The sequence below is a fragment of the Ambystoma mexicanum genome, chromosome 13, assembly GCF_040938575.1.
Source record: "Ambystoma mexicanum isolate Mex_15411 chromosome 13, UKY_AmexF1_1, whole genome shotgun sequence".
NCBI classification, from domain to species: Eukaryota; Metazoa; Chordata; class Amphibia; order Caudata; family Ambystomatidae; genus Ambystoma; species Ambystoma mexicanum.
Window position 1 is genome coordinate 104043563 of NC_090938.1, and position 21693 is coordinate 104065255.

At 46.5% G+C, this 21693-nt stretch overlaps 1 protein-coding gene across 1 annotated transcript in view; it reads right to left on the reverse strand.

The window, feature by feature from the left end:
- SYT6 (synaptotagmin 6) overlaps positions 1–8214 on the reverse strand; it is an 843909-nt gene extending 835695 nt beyond the window's left edge. The window contains exon 1 of the mRNA XM_069633389.1: positions 7546–8214. Coding sequence (XP_069489490.1) covers positions 7546–7702 — 157 coding nt within the window. The 5' untranslated portion in view covers positions 7703–8214. The remainder of the gene's footprint in view (positions 1–7545) is intronic.
- Between the last annotated feature and the right edge of the window lie 13479 nt (positions 8215–21693).

Here is a 21693-nt window from a genome sequence, read left to right on the forward strand (position 1 = left end):
ATCCCACCCATCTGCTGTGTAGCAGTTCTGTTACCTCTGAAAAGCACTCCCTTATGCATCTGTACTGTTGTATAGCTCTGCTAAGCGCCCCGTTATGTATTGTATACCTCTGCAAAGCGCTCCATTGCTTCTCTGAGCTAGGTCTGCACTAAATAAATAAATATAATAATAATAATAATAATAATAATAATGATAATAATAATAATAATAATAATAATAATAATAATAATAATGTTCAGATATTGTTTTGATTTTTTTCCAGCTTTCCAGCCCTACATTTTGTATGAAAAGTGTACAGTTATTGCACCCTCACCTGGGGTCTGGGACTTGATACATCATTCCTGAACCCGCTGAACCCGTCATAGATATGTTGCCAAACTGTTAGCACGCTGAGTCGTGCCCTGGTTTGGCACATCTGTCTTGCCCCTTCTGTAGGAGCCTGTTGCTGTGCCAGCCGGTGCTTTCCAGATCCTCTTAATGGGAGCCTGGTACTGAATCCAGCTGTGCTCCGAGCTAGACATGTTTCTCTTGCTCCATCCTGCACCCTCAGGCCTTGCCCTTTTGTCTTGCTCCATCCTGCACCCTCAGGCCTTGCCCTTTTGTCTTGCTCCATCCTGCACCCTCAGGCCTTGCCCTTTTGTCTTGCTCCATCCTGCACCCTCAGGCCTTGCCCTTTTCTCTTGCTCCATCCTGCACCCTCAGGCCTTGCCCTTTTCTCTTGCTCCATCCTGCACCCTCAGGCCTTTCCCTTTTGTCTTGCTCCATCCTGCACTCACACTTAATTGCAGTTGTGGGGACTCCGCCGAGGAAGCTCTACCCGCTGCTGAGCTGCAGCCTGTAAGGGAGCTTCTCCAGCTCCAAACCCTGAGGACCAGAGAAGAGGGATTCCGAAGAGCCCGTTCACGTGTACTAAAGCTCTTCTGAGCCGCATCCCTGGTGTGGCTAATCATTGCCTTGAGTCGCCATCCTTTCTTGTGTGTGCATAAAGTCTCCCGTTACCTTGTTTCACTGAGAATGACTTTCAGTTTCTACAGATAGTTCACACTGCTTCTTCCTTGCCCATTGTGTTACTAGTTGTGCACTGAGGTGCCGAGCCCCCCATTCTACATCTTCTCCTCCCCCAGGGGTCCCCATTTCTGGGTTTTGCAAGCAGTCATTCCAAACCCACGTTTTATTGGCCTTAAAGACATTTATCAGGGTATCACTTTTTCGTTTCATGGAAGCACTTGCTAGTAAGAACCCTGGTTTGCCCAGGCCCTCGCCCAGTGAGTGCAAGTCAAGTAATCAGCACCGTTTACATAAGCTTCTGTTACACGTGCACTACACATGCAATAGAGTTTTACTGTTCCCTGGTTTTCTTCCCCTTACGTCTCCCCCTCCCAAACTGCTGCCCCCATTTAAAGCATCCTTTGCAAAGACAGAATCTGACAACTTTTGTCAATACAAAAAGGCAGTGGCTGCTTTATTTGGCAGTAGTTAACTTTTAGATAACTCGGTCTCATGGGTGTGGGCTGAGCTGGCATCCTGACTGTGCCCCCACATCCAGAATACTTTATTCCTGCTGGGTGCACTCACTCGTTCAATGTGCCCACGTCTCACAACCTCATACACTTTACTTGTTCCCAGGTCTCATGGCCTCTAACACTTTGCAGGTACCCAGTCTTTTGACATCTTACACTTTCCTTGTTACCAGGTCTCAAGATCTCCTATCGTTTACACTTTACTTGTACTCACTCTTACACTGTGCACTTAACTTGTTCCCAGGTCTCATGACCTCTAACACTTTGCAGGTACCCAGTCTTTTAACATCTTACACTTTCCTTGTTACCAGGTCTCAAGATCTCCTATCGTTTACACTTTACTTGTACCCACTCTTACACTAAGCACTTCACTTGTTCCCAGATCTCATGACCTCTAACACTTTGCAGGTACCCAGTCTTTTAACATCTTACACTTTCCTTGTTACCAGGTCTCAAGATCTCCTATCGTTTACACTTTACTTGTACTCACTCTTACACTGTGCACTTAACTTGTTCCCAGGTCTCATGACCTCTAACACTTTGCAGGTACCCAGTCTTTTGACATCTTACACTTTCCTTGTTACCAGGTCTCAAGATCTCCTATCGTTTACACTTTACTTGTACCCACTCTTACACTAAGCACTTCACTTGTTCCCAGATCTCATGACCTCTAACACTTTGCAGGTACCCAGTCTTTTAACATCTTACACTTTCCTTGTTACCAGGTCTCAAGATCTCCTATCGTTTACACTTTACTTGTACCCACTCTTACACTAAGCACTTCACTTGTTCCCAGATCTCATGACCTCTAACACTTTGCAGGTACCCAGTCTTTTAACATCTTACACTTTCCTTGTTACCAGGTCTCAAGATCTCCTATCGTTTACACTTTACTTGTACTCACTCTTACACTGTGCACTTAACTTGTTCCCAGGTCTCATGGCCTCTAACACTTTGCAGGTACCCAGTCTTTTGATATCTTACACTTTCCTTGTTACCAGGTCTCAAGATCTCCTATCGTTTACACTTTACTTGTACTCACTCTTACACTGTGCACTTAACTTGTTCCCAGGTCTCATGACCTCTAACACTTTGCAGGTACCCAGTCTTTTAACATCTTACACTTTCCTTGTTACCAGGTCTCAAGATCTCCTATCGTTTACACTTTACTTGTACCCACTCTTACACTAAGCACTTCACTTGTTCCCAGATCTCATGACCTCTAACACTTTGCAGGTACCCAGTCTTTTAACATCTTACACTTTCCTTGTTACCAGGTCTCAAGATCTCCTATCGTTTACACTTTACTTGTACTCACTCTTACACTGTGCACTTAACTTGTTCCCAGGTCTCATGACCTCTAACACTTTGCAGGTACCCAGTCTTTTGACATCTTACACTTTCCTTGTTACCAGGTCTCAAGATCTCCTATCGTTTACACTTTACTTGTACCCACTCTTACACTAAGCACTTCACTTGTTCCCAGATCTCATGACCTCTAACACTTTGCAGGTACCCAGTCTTTTAACATCTTACACTTTCCTTGTTACCAGGTCTCAAGATCTCCTATCGTTTACACTTTACTTGTACCCACTCTTACACTAAGCACTTCACTTGTTCCCAGATCTCATGACCTCTAACACTTTGCAGGTACCCAGTCTTTTAACATCTTACACTTTCCTTGTTACCAGGTCTCAAGATCTCCTATCGTTTACACTTTACTTGTACTCACTCTTACACTGTGCACTTAACTTGTTCCCAGGTCTCATGACCTCTAACACTTTGCAGGTACCCAGTCTTTTGACATCTTACACTTTCCTTGTTACCAGGTCTCAAGATCTCCTATCGTTTACACTTTACTTGTACCCACCCTTACACTAAGCACTTCACTTGTTCCCAGATCTCATGACCTCTAACACTTTGCAGGTACCCAGTCTTTTGACATCTTACACTTTCCTTGTTACCAGGTCTCAAGATCTCCTATCGTTTACACTTTACTTGTACCCACCCTTACACTAAGCACTTCACTTGTTCCCACATCTCATGACCTCTAACACTTTGCAGGTACCCAGTCTTTTGACATCTTACACTGTCCTCGTTACCAGGTCTCAAGATCTCCTATTGTTTACACTTTACTTGTACCCACCCTTACACTAAGCACTTCACTTGTTCCCAGATCTCATGACCTCTAACACTTTGCAGGTACCCAGTCTTTTGACATCTTACACTTTCCTTGTTACCAGGTCTCAAGATTTCTTATTCTTTACACTTTACTTGTACCCACTCTTACACTTTGCACTTTACTTGTTCCCAGGTCTCATGACCTCTTTACTTGTTCTTAGGTCTCACGACCTCTTACACATTATACTTTACTTGTACCCCCATTGCTTGTCCTCTTACACTCTACTTGTTCCCTGTATCGTGACTTCTTGCACTGTACTGGTACCCACATCTCATGACTTCTTACGCTTTACTTGTTCCCAGATCCCAAGGCCTCTTACAGTTTACTTGCACTCATGTCTAATGACCTTACTTTACACTTTCCTTGTACCCAGTCCTCATGACCTCTTACATTGTATACTTTACTTGTGCTAAGATCCTATGACCTCTTTCTTGGTTCCAGGTCTAAAGGTACCAAGGTATAATGACCTCTTAAAACATTAATCTTTACTTGTACCCAGATCCCAGGACCTCTAACACTTCACAGTTTCCTTGTACCCAGGTTTCAATCTTGCACTTTGCACTTAACGTGTTGCACAGGACTTAAGGCTTTTTAAACTTCACTTGTACCTAGGTTGCTTGACCTTTTACATGTCACAGTTTACTTATATAAAATTCTCAAGCCCTCTTACACTTCCCAGTTTACTTATACCCAGGTCTCAACAAATCTTAAACTTTACACTTAACTTGTATCCAGTTCTCATTACCTCTTTCACGTATCTTGTTCTCCAGGTCCCCTGACCTCTTACACGTCACACTTTATTTGTTCCCCTGGTGTCATGACCTATTACGCTCTACTTGTACCCAAGTCTCATGATCTCTAACACTTTACACTTCTCTTGTTCCCCTGGTCTCAAGACCTCCTAAAGCTTATTTTACCCAGATCATCTGACCTCTGAGACGTTACTTGTTACCTGAATATCATGATCTCTGCTTCTTAAATGTTACTTATACCCGCGTCATCTGACCTATGAGACTTTACACTTCACTTATTCCCCTGCTCTCAAGATCACCTAAACTTTACTTGAACACAGGTCTCCTGATCTCTTACACTTTACTCTTCACGTGTTCCCCTGGTCTCAAGACCTCTAAAGCTTTACTTGTACCCCGGTCTCCTGACCACCCCTTACACTTCCCTTGTTCCCTGGTCTCAAGATCTCTTAAGCTCTACTTGTGCCCAGGTCTCCTGACCACCCGTTACACTTCACTTATTCCCCTGCTCTCAAGCTCACCTAAACTTTACTTGTACCCAGGTCTCCTGACCTCTTACACTTTACACTTCACTTGTTCCCCTGGTCTCGAGATCTCTTAAGCTTTACTTGCACCCAGGTCTCCTGACCTCTTACACTTTACACTTCACTCGTTCCCCTGGTCTTGAGATCTGATAAGCTTTCTCATAAGCTTTACTTGTACCCAGGTCGCCTGACCTCTTACACTTTACACTTCACTTGTTCCCCCAGTCTCGAGCTCTCTTAAGCTTTACTTGCACCCAGGTCTCCTGATCTTTTACACTTTACACTTCACTTGTTCCCCTGGTCACCAGATCTCTTAAACTTTACTTGTACCCAGGTCTACTGACCTCTTACACTTTACACTTCACTTGTTCCCCTGGTCTCGAGATCTCTTAAGCTTTACTGGTACCCAGGTCTCCTGTCCTCTTACACGTTGCTCTTCTTTTGTTCCCCTGGTCTCGAGATCTCGTAAGCTTTACTTGTACCCAGGTCTCCTGACCTCTTACACTTTACACTTCATTTGTTCCCCTGGTCTCGAGATCTCTTAAGCTTTACTTGTACCCAGGTCTACTGACCTCTTACACTTTACACTTCACTTGTTCCCCTGGTCTCGAGATCTCTTAAGCTTTACTGGTACCCAGGTCTCCTGTCCCCTTACACGTTGCTCTTCTTTTGTTCCCCTGGTCTCGAGATCTCGTAAGCTTTACTTGTACCCAGGTCTCCTGACCTCTTACACTTTACACTTCATTTGTTCCCCTGGTCTCGAGATCTCTTAAGCTTTACTTGTACCCAGGTCTCCTGTCCTCTTACACGTTGCTCTTCTTTTGTTCCCCTGGTCTCGAGATCTCTTAAGCTTTACTTGTACCCAGGTCTCCTGACCTCTTACACTGTACTCTTCTCTTGTTCCCCTGGTCTCAAGATCTCTTACCTACAATTTACCCCACTGCCCCAACACGCGTCCCCTCGTTACTTTCCCCGCACTCGTGCGCGCTGTATACACACCTAGTTCGTCCATACATGTAAATATTGCCCCTTTAATTCACATTCCCAGGACATGCCCAATTCCCGGGGATTTGGTAATCCGTCATGTGTTTTTCTTTTGCATTCTAGGGTTTCTAACCCTGAGTTCATGGGGGCTAGCCAATCTTCAGGTGGGTAGCTTTCCAGTAACATGCTGGTGTTTAATAGGTATGGGGCGCTGCGGCTTCTAAGGCGGCCCTGACTTCACAAGATCGACTACCCCGGAATTCACATGTGCCTTTCAAAAGGTGTTCTAAAAAGACACCTGCTCTTACAGCGCTTAGAAGCCGGAGGAGGCTGGCATTTAGCGCTATAAAAATTCTGCAAAAACAATTCACGGTGCGTTTCATCTCGCCTCCGCTGTGTGACCCGTTCCCAGGATGGCAGCAGGGTACAGCTCATTACAGCTCGCCTCCGACTTCAAGGCACCAGGAATTCGTATGCCTTCAACACTGAACTAACCCTCCCAGGCGTGGGGGGCACTCCACCCGCTGCCAGCCACGCCGCTTGCTCGCCCGCTGTCTCGCACAAGCCTGTGCGTCCCCCTAGTGTCAGCAGCCGATTAATATCTCTCCCACCCTCTCTTAGTAAGAGCCGCGAAGTCTCGCTGCGCGGCGCCAAGCGCTGCGAAAAATGTGTGTGTGCCAAAACTCGTGCCCCTTTCACTTTTCAGACAAAAAAAATGCATGTTTCTGTAGCGAAACAAACTGTTTTGTATGAACCCCTGTGGATGTGGTTTCACGGGGGAGGGAGCGGTATATGTTAATAGTGGGTACAGTCAGCTGTGTGAATTCCCAGAGCGTGTGCTCTCATAAATAGTGCGTGTACAAAACCCCCCCCACTCAACCGTGTGTCTGGCTGCCACCCCCGACACACCTCTGGAAACTCGCTATCCCCCAACTCCCCTGTAAACCCAAATGCTTTCTTTAAAAAAGAAAAGTGATTTTCAACACACACTTCGCCAATGTTTCTCTTTGCCTGCTGTCCAGCCCACAACCCGAAACTGAGAAAGCGCCCAGACCCCTGCCCATGCATCTCCCTGCCACCACCAGTGCCACCAAAAATCCCCCAAGCCCTCCGTGTTTAATTCAAGCGTGCATGCACGAAGCCGCTGGGCCCTCCCTGCCATCCACGCAGCCCCCTCGCCCCCACACACACAGACGTTCCGTGGGCATCACGCAGCCTGCGCGCTGCCAACGGCTCGCTGCATGCAAGTCACCTGTGGCGGGCACATGCACACGTTCTGGAGACCCCGTTGCATTTGGAAACGGCCTGGTGGGCGCAGAATCTTACACGGGCATTGCGTGGGCAGCACGTGGCCCCTAGTAGCGTGCCTTTCTCACCGCTTGCACACACACATCACACCTGTCCAGCTTCTCAGCACACTGACCGGACCATGTGTGTGTTTGTAGAGACACGCATCTGCTATGCACGCTGGACTGTTCTGGGTGGAGGGGCGGGGTGCAGTGCCGTGCCTTTATTATATGGGGGTCTATCCAGCTGTGGGGGCCCCACACATCGGCTGAGGCCAGGCAGGCAGGGGGCCACTTTACCTGCTTCGGTTATACTCAAGCTCTGGTCGGACGGCAGCAACAGGAACTCCCTGCAACTTTCTAGGTCCAGGCTGGCGCTCCTTTTCCGGCAGAGGTCTGCGACAATGTGCAGTGCCTTCTGGCACAGCTTGGCATTGTCCTCTTTGGTGGCACTCATCTCCCAACCGGCATCCTCAGCCCCCTCGTGCCCCCCTCAGCCTGGACGGGAGCCGCAGGGGGCAGTAGCCGCAGGCAGGGACGGGAGTGGAGCAGCCCCTCCCTGGCAGGTCAGTGTCCCCCCTCGGCAGCCATCCATAAAGGGTCCCGGCCTGTGCCCTCGCCTTCCTGCCAGCGCTGCTCCCGGTTGGCAGCCCGGTGGGGGGGGGGGGGGGGCGGAGGGGCACTTTGCACAAGCCCAGCCTCTCCTGCAATCCCAGCGATGCTCTGTGAGGAGCTTCTCGTCCGCGAGGAGAGGAATCTATTTGCTGGCAAGGCGGGGTTCCAGGCGGCACCTCCTCCCAGATCCAGCCTGATGCCCAAATGCACAAAATCAAAGCAACGGAGCAGCCACGAGGCAGGATTTCGCCATCCCTCAAATCAGCGCACGGCTCGAGGCGGAACCTGCCCGCCGGCGTGCCCAGACCCCCAAAGGGGCTGCTTTTCTCAGAAGTGATGCCCACCCCCCAAACGGGCAGTGCATGGGACATTAATATATATCACTGCCAGGCTCAGTGTGAAATGGGAAGCGACAGGCGCTCAGAGGAGGCTCAGTGCATCTCTGTGCGATGGGTGTGTCGCCGACCACACTGCTTGCAGTTCAGTGGACTGCAGACACACATCCCCCTTTAATCCAGAGTCGGGGGTCAGAAGGCTCACTGCAACTCTTTGTAGTGGGAGTGTGTCAACATTCACACTGCTTGCATTTCCGTGGACAGCAGACACACTGTCCACACACACCCTCTATCTCTCTATTCCAGAAGCATGGTGTCAGAAGGCTCACTGCAATTCAGTGTAGTGGGAGTGTGTCGCCATTCATACTGCTTGCATTTCATTTGTCAGGAGACATACTGTCCCCACACACCCTCAATTCCAGAGCCAGGGTGTCAGAGGGCTCACTGCAACTCTGTCTAGTAGGAGCGTGTCGACATCCACACTGCTTGCATTTAATTGGACAGCACACACACACTAAGAAGCAGTGTGGGGTGTCAGAAAGCTCCCTGCAACTCTGTGTAGTGGGAGTGTGTCACCATTGACACTGCATGTATTTCATTGGACAGCAGACACACTGTCCAAACACATACACACACAATATCCCAGGGCCATGGTGTCAGAAGGCTCACTGCAACTCTGAGTATTGGGAGTGTGTCACCATTCACACTGCTTGCATTTCAGTGGACAGCAGACACACTGTCCACACACAAACACTCGATTTCAGAGCCAGGGTGTCAGAAGGCTCACTGCAACTCTGTCTAGTAGGAGCGTGTCAACATTCACAGTGCTTGCATTTAATTGGACAGCGCACACACACTAAGAAGCAGTGTGGGGTGTCAGAAAGCCCCCTGCAACTCTGTGTAGTGGGAGTGTGTTACCATTGACACTGTATGTATTTCATTGGACAGCAACATTGGACAGCAGACACACTGTCCACATACATACACACACAATATCCCAGGGCCAGGGTGTCAGAAGGCTCACTGCAACTCTGTGTAGTGGGAGTGTGTCACCATTGACACTGCATGTATTTCATTGGAAAGCAGACACACTGTCCACACATATACACACACAATATCCCAGGGCCATGGTGTCAGCAGACACACTGCCCACACACCCTCCATTTCAGTGGACAGCAAACACACTATCCACACACACCATTTATTCCAGAGCCAGGGCCCAGAAGGCTCACTGCAACTCTGTGTAGTGGGAGTGTGTCACCATTCACACTGCTTGCATTTGAGTGGACAGTAGACACACTGTCCACACACAAACACTCGATTTCACAGCCAGGGTGTCAGAAGGCTCACCGCAACTCTGTCTAGTAGGAGCGTGTCAACATTAACACTGCTTGCATTTAATTGGACAGCACACACACACTAAGAAGCAGTGTGGGGTGTCAGAAAGCCCCCTACAACTCTATGTAGTGGGAGCGTGTCACCATTGACACTGCATGTATTTCATTGGACAGCAGACACACTGTCCACACACATACACACACAATATCCCAGGGCCAGGGTGTCAGAAGGCTCACTGCAACTCTGTGTAGTGGGAGTGTGTCACCATTCTCACTGCTTGCATTTCAGTTGTCAGCAGACACACTGCCCACACACACCCTCCATTTCAGTGGACAGCAAACACACTGTCCACACACAACATCTATTCCAGAGCCAGGGCCCAGAAGGCTCACTGCAACTCTGTGTAGTGGGAGTGTGTCACCATTCACACTGCTTGCATTTCAGTGGACAGCAGACACACTGTCCACACACAAACACTTGATTTCAGAGCCAGGGTGTCAGAAGGCTCACTGCAACTCTGTCTAGTAGGAGCGTGTCAACATTCACACTGCTTGCATTTAATTGGACAGCACACACACACTAAGAAGCAGTGTGGGGTGTCAGAAAGACCCCTGCAACTCTGTGTAGTGGGAGTGTGTCACCACTGACACTGCATATATTTCATTGGACAGCAGACACACTGTCCACACACATACACACACAATATCCCAGGGCCAGGGTGTCAGAAGGCTCACTGCAACTCTGTGTATTGGGAGTGTCACCATTCACACTGCTTGCATTTCAGTGGACAGCAGACTGTGAGAAACCTGAAGGTGTCTCACCAGCTTGTCCCCCGCATCTGCCATCCAGGTGGCCAGGACCCGCCCATTGTATTTGAATCCAGTTCCTAGGGGTGGACCAGTGCAGGAGGATCACCTGGATGAGGGGTCTATGTGGGGTGCAAGTGGGACACCAGAGGGTAAAATGGGGTATCCCCTTCCTTGTAACAACTTTTCCCCATCCTACCAGGTAGGATACCTAGGAAGTCAACCCCCACCATCTTTCCAGACACAAACACTTTCTCATGGACAGTTCACCGTGAGCGACAACAGACCAACACCCGAGCTGGATACCTGGCATGTCCCAACACCATGGTCAGCAAGGTCAGGTAATTATGGATCATTACACACACCTGACTTCTATCACACTTCCCCACACAGATAAAAGGCGTAGCACGAAAGCACACTCTGAGTGAGGCAAAACACACGAGGAAAGAGTAATTCCAAGATGGCAGTTTACTGCAAGGAGCAAGACGGCGAGACCAGAGAGGGTTGGAAGGAGGGAAGTTCCCTTGACCTTTAAAGACCGTTAATTTCATGAGCTCTGGAAAGTAAGAAACCTAAGACCAGGAACAAAGGCTGATCAAACCTGCACAGGTTCCCCCCGGGGAATGAACTTACAATGGGATTTGTATTGTTTTTTGTGATGGTCTGTCTGCTACAGAGTTTTGTGATTGAAGGTTCATTACTGTTTTTTGAGATCTAATTGGGTATATCTCCTCGATGGACTATCTGTTGCAATGTTTTGTGATTTAATGTTCATCACTGCTTTTGAAGATCAAAAACATTTTTTCTCATATGTTTAGAAGCGATATTGTTGTTCTAACTGTTACATACAAACTTTTGAGACATGCATCTGATATTTGTGTTAGGTGGCTATAGAGGAAATTTGTTTTGTAACTCTATAACTTGTTGGCAACAATGACCGTAAGCCGGCCATATACCGATAAACCTGTGAGCGAATGAAACTCCAGTAGAGAGTAGGCAAAACGGACAGTCAGTTCCTTTTGTCCCGTTGATTAACCATTAATTTATAATACCAGTTGGGTTAGCTCTCATTCACATAACCGCATGGATAGGCGTTATTTACTTCTTCTTCCAACATGGCCGCCACTTTGAACCGCCCTTACATTCTAGTCTATTTATCCATACACGTTGCAACTAGCTACGCTGAAACTGTAGGAGAAACAGGAAGTTCGCTGTACTCCCGTTAGGCAAATGCGGTGTGAGGCTCGTACTCATTGAAGCAGGTAACTTTTTCGCACCAACGACTAATACAAACCCGCGAGATAGGTTGCGATTCTAGTTTATGTAGACTAACACGGGGGTGCGATTGTATTCCCCTTTTCTAACAGAGTTCTACAGCGGCGGTACCGCCGCGTTGTATATGGCACCAGCTACCGAGGCGAAGCTCCACGAACGTACATTTCAAAGGTTGTTTTGTGACCTTATCCGTCTTATCCTCTATGGGAAGTGGAAATTAACGACGTGGAACGGTAACACTTCAACCAAGGAAGTCATACCATACTCGGCTCCAGGTAACGCCTTATAGCCAAAGTTAAAGAGTTTATCTAGGTCATGTACTTCCAGCATGGATTTAAAACAACAATACCTTTGTTTATTTATTACAGCCGCTTGTACGTTTTCTCAAGCTGCGGCTTTGGAACAGTTGAAGTATCCTACGATCTCCATACCTAGTATCGACTACCCCGATAGGTGAGCTAATAAACATTTCTTTTCAGCCCAGCGATCTGAGAGTGGGACCCAGCGCTTCGTTGCGCCCCTGGTCCCACTCCAGATCGCCATTGTACTCACTATTAACATCTACCTTTAGTTTGACAGTAAGTTGTAATTTTCTGCCATTTTTAGGTTCAGGAAGTCCACAGAGTGAACTTTTTGCGAATATTGACCCAGATCTTTGACCTTAAGTACAGGTTAGTTAAGTGATTGGTTATCACAGCCCATAGTCTTGTTTCTTTTTCTTTATCTTTTTCTTGTTTTTCTAAGAATCGTAGCAACTTGATATTATAATAATTACCTCCTATTAATTTTACAGAAATAATTATCTGATATCATTACCTGAAGAAGGGTTATCGTAAACCCGAAACGCGTAGTATAGGACAGAAGACACAACAACAACAGCACTTCTCTGTCTAGATATCAGTGTATATCATTTGAATGAAACAGCTTGCCAACAATTGAATTTATAACCCAGATGTGTTTTTGACAAATGCATTGAATGATCACTTATGCAGAGATTCTTTTATATGAAATTTGTGTTTTGAGATTGTTGAAATATTACTGACAAGAGTTAACTGTTGATCATTTGTTTTGATTAATACTTACCTTATTTTGAAACCTTATATATAAAAAAGCTTTTTGAATTGTCTTATTTGAAGTTATTAAGAGTTTGAACAAAAGTGTTTTAGCAGCTATCTGGCTGCTACGGTTTGTGCCCCTGTTTGTATCGTGAGTTGCTCTTTGCGATACCTCCCCCTTTTCCTTTACAATTTGGGTCTGGTAGCATAGATCCCAACAGGGAGCACTACGAAGTTATATTATACATATTAGTATTCCTTTATTCTAATTAATTAAGTGTGCACCTCTACAACCAATTCTGTAACCTGCACAGTGTGTCAGAGGTACCCGGTGCTCTCCTGTGTCGATAACCAAGGCTGAGAGGAGCGATTGCCGCTGTGGTACTGTCCTTGGCTCCTACAACAAGCAGTGTCAGAAGAGACAGCACAGCCGCTGAGTCGGAGAGACTGATACCAAACCAGTTTGTGTTTTGAACCAAGGTTGCAAGCGCCAACATTGTATAAAGAAAACAGTGTGTGAGGCGTTTTTGATGAGTGATGCAACTATAACTGGAAACCAAAGGGAGTAGTTGAACTTTATAATTTGAGCTTTGGGAGGTCACGAAAAGATACCATACACAGAGTGGTCCGGCGCTACGTGGGTGCTCATTCAAAAGTCTCTGTTAGGCATCCAACTGATGCTGTGTGTGAGAAAAAGGAATATTGAGATCAAAGTGGTCATGCAACGGTTCAAGCTAACTGTGCACATTTGAAAGTCTTTGATAGTTTAATGTGCATCACAATTGGTCTGAGCTTGGCTGAGGGAGACTAATTCAGCGAAAGAAAGGGATCTGAGCCCGGCTGAGGGGAATCCCGGGTAAACCGTGAGTCACCCGAGAAAGACATCCCCGAACCTTGTTTAGAAAGGAATCCAAGTCCGCAAGAGGGGGATCCAATGTTGAACATTTGTTTTGAAAAGAATCTGAGCCCGGCTGAGGGGGATCCAGGGTGAACGCCCAAATTGAATACTGGTGAAAGGAAAATATCGTTTGAGTGTTGTTTGTGTACAGAAGGCCCTCTGCGTCAAGAGACTTGCAAGAAGTAAAGAGGCTTGGACACAGAAGGTCCTGAACTTTGAAAATGGAGCTGTATCCTCATGCTGAAGAAGTCAGAGTGTGTGCTTTGCCTGAGTGACCTACCTTTCCCCGTGCTGAAAACATGGGGAAGGCAGGCCAATGGCACGAGCATCCTGACATATTATTTTGTGAACACTTCTTTTTCATGAACATTAGCCCACATCATTTGTAAATTAGTGGTAATGATTGGAAATAGGTTTTTTGGTATAGGCCCTTTTATTTTGACAAGACTCCACTAGGGCTGCATTATTATTATTTGATGATCGTAGCTTGCTCCCTTCTGTAGATTTAGGTTTAGATGGGCGTTTATCACACCCTTGTGCAAGTTCAATAAACACCCGTGAACTGCGGTTACCTTTGTCTGTTTTACTGTTGATACCATGCCTTCCTTACATGTGGTGTCAGGAGTGTAGTGGGCGTGTGTCACCGTTCATATTGCTTGCATTGCAGTGGACAGCAGACACACTGTCTACACACACCCTCTATTCCAGAGCGAGGGGTCAGAAGGCTCACTACAACTCTGTGTAGTCGGATTGTGTCACCATTCACACTGTATGCATTGCAGTGGACAGCAGACACTGTCTACACACACCCTCTATTCCAGAGCGAGGGGTCAGAAGGCTTGCGTCAACTCTGTGTAGTGGGAGTGTGTCACCAGTCACACTGCTTGCATTTCAGTGGACAGCAAACACATTATACTCTCATCCCATCCTCCTCCGGGCCCAGGAGGAGGGGGTTAGCCACTCCAGGTCTGGGGAGAGTGGCAGGGTTGTGTGTTAGGGGAGGGGGGTAGAGTAAGGAAGAGGCTGTTGCAGTAGTCCAGCCTAGAGAGTACCAGGGCTCTAGAGACATTGAGCTCCTGGGGAAAGGTGAGGAAAGGAAAGATGTCTCTGAGGAGGTGGAGTTGGAAATGGGCCTTCTTGGCAAGGTCCATGATGTGAGGGAGGAAAGAAAGAGAGGAGTCGAAGATGACTCTGAGGTTTGTGGCTTCAGTGCCCATAGAGTGTGGCCATGGAGAAGGGAGTAAAGTGAGAGCCGGAATCCCGATAGGAAGGATCTCAGTCATGCTGGCATTGAGGCAGAGATCGTTAGAAGCACACCAAACATTCGCACAGCCTGCATTCCAAGGGACAGTACGCACACTGCCCACACATCCATCCTACACCAGGTCCAGGAGGAGGGGGTTAGCTACTACAGGTATGCGGAGAGAGCAGGGGGCAAGGCCAGGCGTGAGGGTTAGAAGGTTCACTGCAGCTCTGTGTGATGGCAGTGAAACACCATTCACACATCCTGCAGTTCGTAGGACAGCACACATTATATCCTGCACTCCAAAGCCGGAACTGTGTGGAAGGGTGCTTTAAGGCTCACCGCAGCTCTGTGGAATGGGCGTGTGTTAGCATTCACAAAGCATACATTTCGTGGGACATCACACACACACTGTCCGCGCCACTTAATTTGTGGGGGTGTTTGCCAGGGCTCGGCCCTTGCACTTATTTCTTAGCACAGTTATTAGCTCATACTAAGATCAATTATGTGGTATTTTGGCAACTTAATCTTTTGTAACTACCCGTCAGTGCTAGTCACACAACCATAAGCAACAGGATGGTTCTGCTGTGCTGTATATTCATTTTCATGAATAGTAATGAGCCAGACGGAGTCAGTCAGCACTGGGCACTCTTGGTGGTACGAGCACCTCAATCTAGTTAGCCTACATGACATTGGCACTGGTCGGCTTCTGCACCAGCTGGCACCACTGCCGCAGCATGGTCAGTGTCTCTGGTGTTTGTTGTAGGCAGCTGACTGGCAACCACGGTACCGGGTGCAGCTCAGCGGGCTTCTGTATATGTGCCATTGTCAGTAAGACTGTGCCTCTGCAGGCGGGGCTACTCAGAGGCACATGCAGGCATTGCTACCATGGGCATTTCTCTTTGTTTCTGGTACACAGGCAGTATGGGGTTCATTAATACGGAGGCAAGTACCAAGCCACCAACTCACTGAGTCTTAAACACATACTACTGGCCCGTGACTACGGTCAGTGCTGCACAGCACACATGGCCTTTTTGCAGCACAGCGGCACCCATCACAGAGAGGACAACAACACCCAACAGCGCCACCATAAATGCAAGACCACGGAAAAGGGCACTGCCAAGGAGGAGTACCTGTGCTGGGTGCCAAAGTAAACTAGCAGATGATTTTGCTGAGATATTTGACAGGCAGTTTATCAGTTCAGAATGTTATCTACATTTGGTCATCACCTTACCATAGGAGGAAACACGTTTGCTCTGTTTTGGAAAACTGGTAAAAATGTTTCACTTGCCACCTATAGAATCAGAGAAAATCTTTTATCATGAATGTTGATGCCCATTTTTATAATTTTGTGTTACTGTACATAATGGATAGAGGTTCTACTATAGTTTTCTTTATTTCATTGAATTTGTTGTAATCTGGTATCTCTTTGTTTTCTTGTTAGTGTTTTTCTTTTGTAAAGGTTTATAATAAACCATATACAAAAAAAATGGAATCAAAGGAGATTGCTAACAAGGAAGATGTGTTCACAGAAGCAGTTAAACATTTGGTGTCTCATTGGAAACTTCTTCATGATAATACGACTTAGCCTGTGGACGTCACGACACCAAGAGAGTGGCAGAGACATGACCACCGGTCACACGTGATATATTCCATTAAGATCAGTTATTCTGCTTTGGTTTAACTATAGGAAGCAATGATGTAGAGTCAATCTAGACACGGAATGCTTTGAAAGGTAGACAGTGAATTGCATTCTGCGGATTTCTATCAAGGCATTTGCCCACATTGAACAAGGAATGAATCCAAACAGGATTTGATTTGCACTAAATAAGGACGTTTGATTTGCACTAAAGGCAATGAATCTATTTATATATAGTATTGATTGATTAGGATTGAATGCACATGCATGTGCAGATTTTCATTCAGGTCACAGGCATGATAAATGCAATTCAATTACCTTTAGTTGTTAAAACAATGATAACATTCAAATCATTTAACAAGTTTAATTTTCTTTTATACTGACATTTTGGGCATTCAAATTCATCATTATTAAGATTGATACATAGACATTTTCTCATTGATGAATGTGCATTACATCTCATAGGGTTCAGGGGGATTATCTCTTTTTTGGGGTTCCTATCTAGCCAACTGTTTTTGTCGTACTCTGAGTTAAGGGGGAGAACCTGAGAGGCGTAGTTGTCTCTTCCGGCCCCAGACCCTTTGCTTGTTATATGGAAAGTGCTTAGTGCTGTGGGACGGAGGCTGATTTGTCATTAAGACCTATTTCCTACCTACAAAGCACTTTTTCTTCCTGTACCGGAGTGATTGCCGATGTCAGACTGTTTCAGTTGTACACTCAGTTGCTCCATGGGAGCAGGAGAACCCAGGTTGGCAGATCCAGCCAGCTCTCCAACCCAATGAGTTTCAGGTCCCAAATGAACTCATATAAGCTTAGTTTGCAATTTGCGCTTGGACATGCCTAGTGTGACGCCTTGAGGATGTGTACACCCACTTTATCAATAAGTGTGTCCTGACACACAGGGGAGAGATGCACTTCTGGTAGCCGCTGATAGGTCCGGTGGATTCCACCAATCCCTGAGGCCTATCCTTACTAAGACACTGTATTAAAAAGAGTCACTGTTAAAGCACAGAAATCTAATGTCGAATGACCCCCAACTCTGCATACAGTAGGAGATGACCAGTGCATGGAAAGGCTGCCCAAGATCAGCCTGAGCACACCTCTACCAGGCACACTGCAGGAAGGAGGAAGACATACTGGGTCCTCTGACAACAGCACTTTTTCCCACACCACCATACTTGTAATGAGCTCCAAAGAGAGGCACAAGACGTATTTCCACAAAAGCCCACCCATTGCAGATTCAATGTGAGAAACATCTACAAGTACAAGGTTGGAGTACTTAGAGCAGTGGTCTGCAACCTTCGGCAATCCAGAGGTTTTGGACTACAAATTGCGCCAGCCTTATCCAGAACAGTCAATGGTGAGGGCTCATGGGAGTTGTATTCTAAAACATGTAGGTAGACCCAGGTTGCAGACTTTGATTCTGGCACTGAAGGTTTTACCGCTCAACGACTACTTCCCTTTTTACCCATTACATTTTCAGGATTGAAAGGCTTTCCTAAGGAAAACAGGGCATGTACCTATATTTACAGGGACACAGTATGCCACTCCATGGACAAGCCTCGTTGATCTGATACTACTACAGTGGTGATTTGGTGCAGTATAGACATATATTAACATAATATAAAATGAATGTCTGTCAATACATTCAAAGGTTAAAGAATTGACAAATCAAGACCTACCAGTGACACGTTTCAGGGCCCTGCATGTATCAAGTTTATTACTTCCACACATTTGGTTCTTTTCTCTCTTCCCAAGCTGACAACTTTCTCAAATATTCATTTTATATCTCACTGAATTTCCATTGACTTTCTGTCTGCACCCTAGCACCCCTTTCACTCTGTCTTTAACTCTGCCCTTCGCTTCCTGTTTACATTTTTAAACCTCCATTTCCTGAGCATCTCTTCCATTTGCTGGCTTATATTGCACTCCTGTTTCTAGTTTCAGTTTCTCTGCATAGCCTTTCAATATATACAGGGTCTCGCCCCTTCCAATCTTTACATCACCCGGTCGATCTCAGACCCCTGCCTTGCCTCTGATACCCGGGTTCACCGGAACTCTTCTCCCCCACTCTGAACCCAGACCTATTTACACTCTGTTGCCCTCAATATCCCTAAGATGCCGGAATGATCTAAAACTGAATGTGACTGCAAACCTACACTCATTTCCCTTTTAAATCTGTAGTGGGCAACCTACACCCCTGTTTTTGCCTACAACGCCCATGATCCCTCACCATTGATTACGCTGGATAGGGCTGATGGGTTTTGTAGGTCAGAACATCTGGCGGGCCGCAGGTTGCCGGCCATATCTTTGAAAGGTACCATTTACTTCTTTACTTGCTCACTTCTTCATGCTATCATATGTTCATGTCATGTTATATATTGATCAATCTACTGTGGCTTGTAAACAGAGGGTTAACTTCTAGCTCTGTAGCTACATTGTAAATACACGTGGCTCTCCATCTCTTATCATGAGTACTTCGCCTACAACCAAAAAGGGCCCTTAAGAAGATAATGTATGTTCTTTGTACATTCATTCATTCATTTCCGGCATTTGTATAGCGCCTTTCAACATGGGTATGGTCCCAACGTGCTGTACCTTGAACGCCCTCGGAGGGACTGAAGTTCAAAGTATGAGAAATTGGGAGGTGCTATTATGCGTGTGTGCATAATGACCATTAAAGGTTATAAGGGGCAGCCAAGTCCCCGCTAGCCACCCATGTCTAAATGGCATGTGGATGGGTGGAGAGAGGTACACTAGAGAAATCAACTGGAGGGGGTGTCAAGAGGATAGTCATTGACCGCGCCTTTGGCTAATTCCATAAACGGGGGGTGAAAGGGGAAAAAAGCAATGGTTATATTTAAAGGAATGCCTAGAATAGGTACAATCGGCAAGATTTGAAACATCAGGGTAGATACATTAAGGTGGCATCATTCTGCATCCACCCAGCTATCATAAAGGGGCTACATTCTAAACCCAAACTGACCGTAGAGGCTGCATTCTGCCATCAGCTGCATTCCATGTAATAAACACGTCCTACAATCGCCTAGAATCAATAAACAGGCTGCCTCATAGAATCGACTAGGTGCCGCATCCTGGCCAGCTCCACAAACTTTCAGTGCTATGTGGGCCTGTTGCCTGAGATTATCTAGCTACAATGACTGCACTCTGTGCAATACAATGGCTACACACACAAATCTTCTGAGGCAACACCCTGGTCCCCCTCATGAATTTGTATGGGTGCATCACATTGGCCAAACACTCAAATTCTCTAAATACAACACGTATGCTACCCCCATTGATCTCATAGAACAGTACCATAGCTACACTTACCAATCTTCTAAGTGCTAAATATTGGCCACCTTTCTGGACTATCTGGTTCTGCATACTGGCCACCCTCAAATTCCATCTGAGTGCCACACATTGTCCAACCTCCAAATCCATATTACTTATCCCCAAAATCCAACTTGGTGCAACACATTGCCCGCCCCCAATAATCTTTCTAATTGAAATACATTGCTTATTCTCCACATACATCTAAGTGCAATACATTGCCTATCCTCTAATAACCCATCTAAGTGCAATAAATCGCCTGTGCCCAAAGTCCATCTAAGTGCAATACATTGCCTATCCCCTAATAATTAATATAAGTGCTACACATTACCTACCCCCAATAATCTTTCCTAGTGTTATACATTTCCCATCCCCAAAATCCATCCAAGTGCAATACATTGCCCATTCTCAAATTCCATCAAAATGTAATACATTGCCTAACCCCAAAATCCATCTAGGTGCAACACATTTCCCACCCCCAATAATCCTCCTAAGTGCAAAAAAATGCCCATCCCCACATACATCTAAATACAATACATTGCCTATGTCCTAGTAATCCATCCAAGTGTAGTACATTGCCTATGCCCATTATCCATCTAAGTGGAACACATTGCCCACCTGCAATAATTCATCTAAGTGCAATACATTGCCCATCTCCAAAATCCATCTAAGTGCTATGCACTGTCAGTCCCCAAAATCAATCCAAGTGCGATACTCTGCCTACCCCAAAATTTCATCTAAGTGCGATACCTTGCAATTGGCCAAGGCACATCAAAGTACAACACACTGCCCACACCCAATAATTCATCTAAGTGTAATACATTGCCCATCCCAAAATCCATCCAAGTCTAATAAATTGCCTATGCCCAAAATTCCATCCAAGTGCGGTACATTCACTGCCACCAAATACCTCTGAGTGCAATACATTGCCTATACCCTGGTAATCCATCTAAGTGTAATACATTTATTATGCCCAAAGTCCATCTAATTGAAACACATTGCCTACCCCAATAACACTTCTAAGAGCAATACATTGCCTATGCCCAACATACATCTAAGTGCAATATATTGCCTTTCCCCAATACATCTAAATGAGACACCTTGCTCACCCTCAGAAACCATCTTAGAGCAACACTTACAGTACTATGTTAGCTTTGGGTATTTGTGGTTAATAGAAGTGCCAGTATTTTCTGGAGCACTGGAATGGGTGTGTGTGTTCCCAACAACTATCACCTTGCCTGGTTATAGCAGCAGTGTTGGTTGTCGTCTGGCTTGCACAGGTGAACAGGGTCAAACAGGGATGGGAGCTGCCCTTTGCCTCTGGCCCGTAACTGGCTGCCCAGGCATGGTGCCCTGGGCCAGCCCCTGATGATGGAGATTCTGGTCACGTATTCAGCCACGGCCAAATGAGCACCGGTAGGGGCAGGCAGTGGGTGGGAGAGCCAGGCCTGTGCTGAGGGTATGCTGGGCCACTACGCTGGGAAGGGAAGCCATGCAGGGAGACGCCAAAGGGAAGAGTTTACCCCACAAGGGTCAGCAACCCACTGATGCAGCCAGTTTTTAGTATAGCTGGGGAGGCAAATAAGCATGTCTGTTCAGGTGCTCCACTGCAGCCCAATCGGTCCCAGTAGGGGGGAGGGGCAGTGGGTGGGGGTAGCCAGGCCTGTGCTGAGGGTATGCTGGGCCATGACGCTGGGAAGGAAAGACATGCAGTGAGACCCCACAAGGAAGAGCTTACCCCACAAGGGTCAGCAACCCACTGATGCAGCCAGTTCTGAGCCACTCTAGAATGGCACTGATACAGCCAGTTCCGAGCCACTTCTAGTACAGCTCAGGAGACACATACGCATTTCTGGTCACCTGCTCTTCCGTGGCCCAATCAGCCCCCGTGGGGACGGGCAGTGGGTGGGG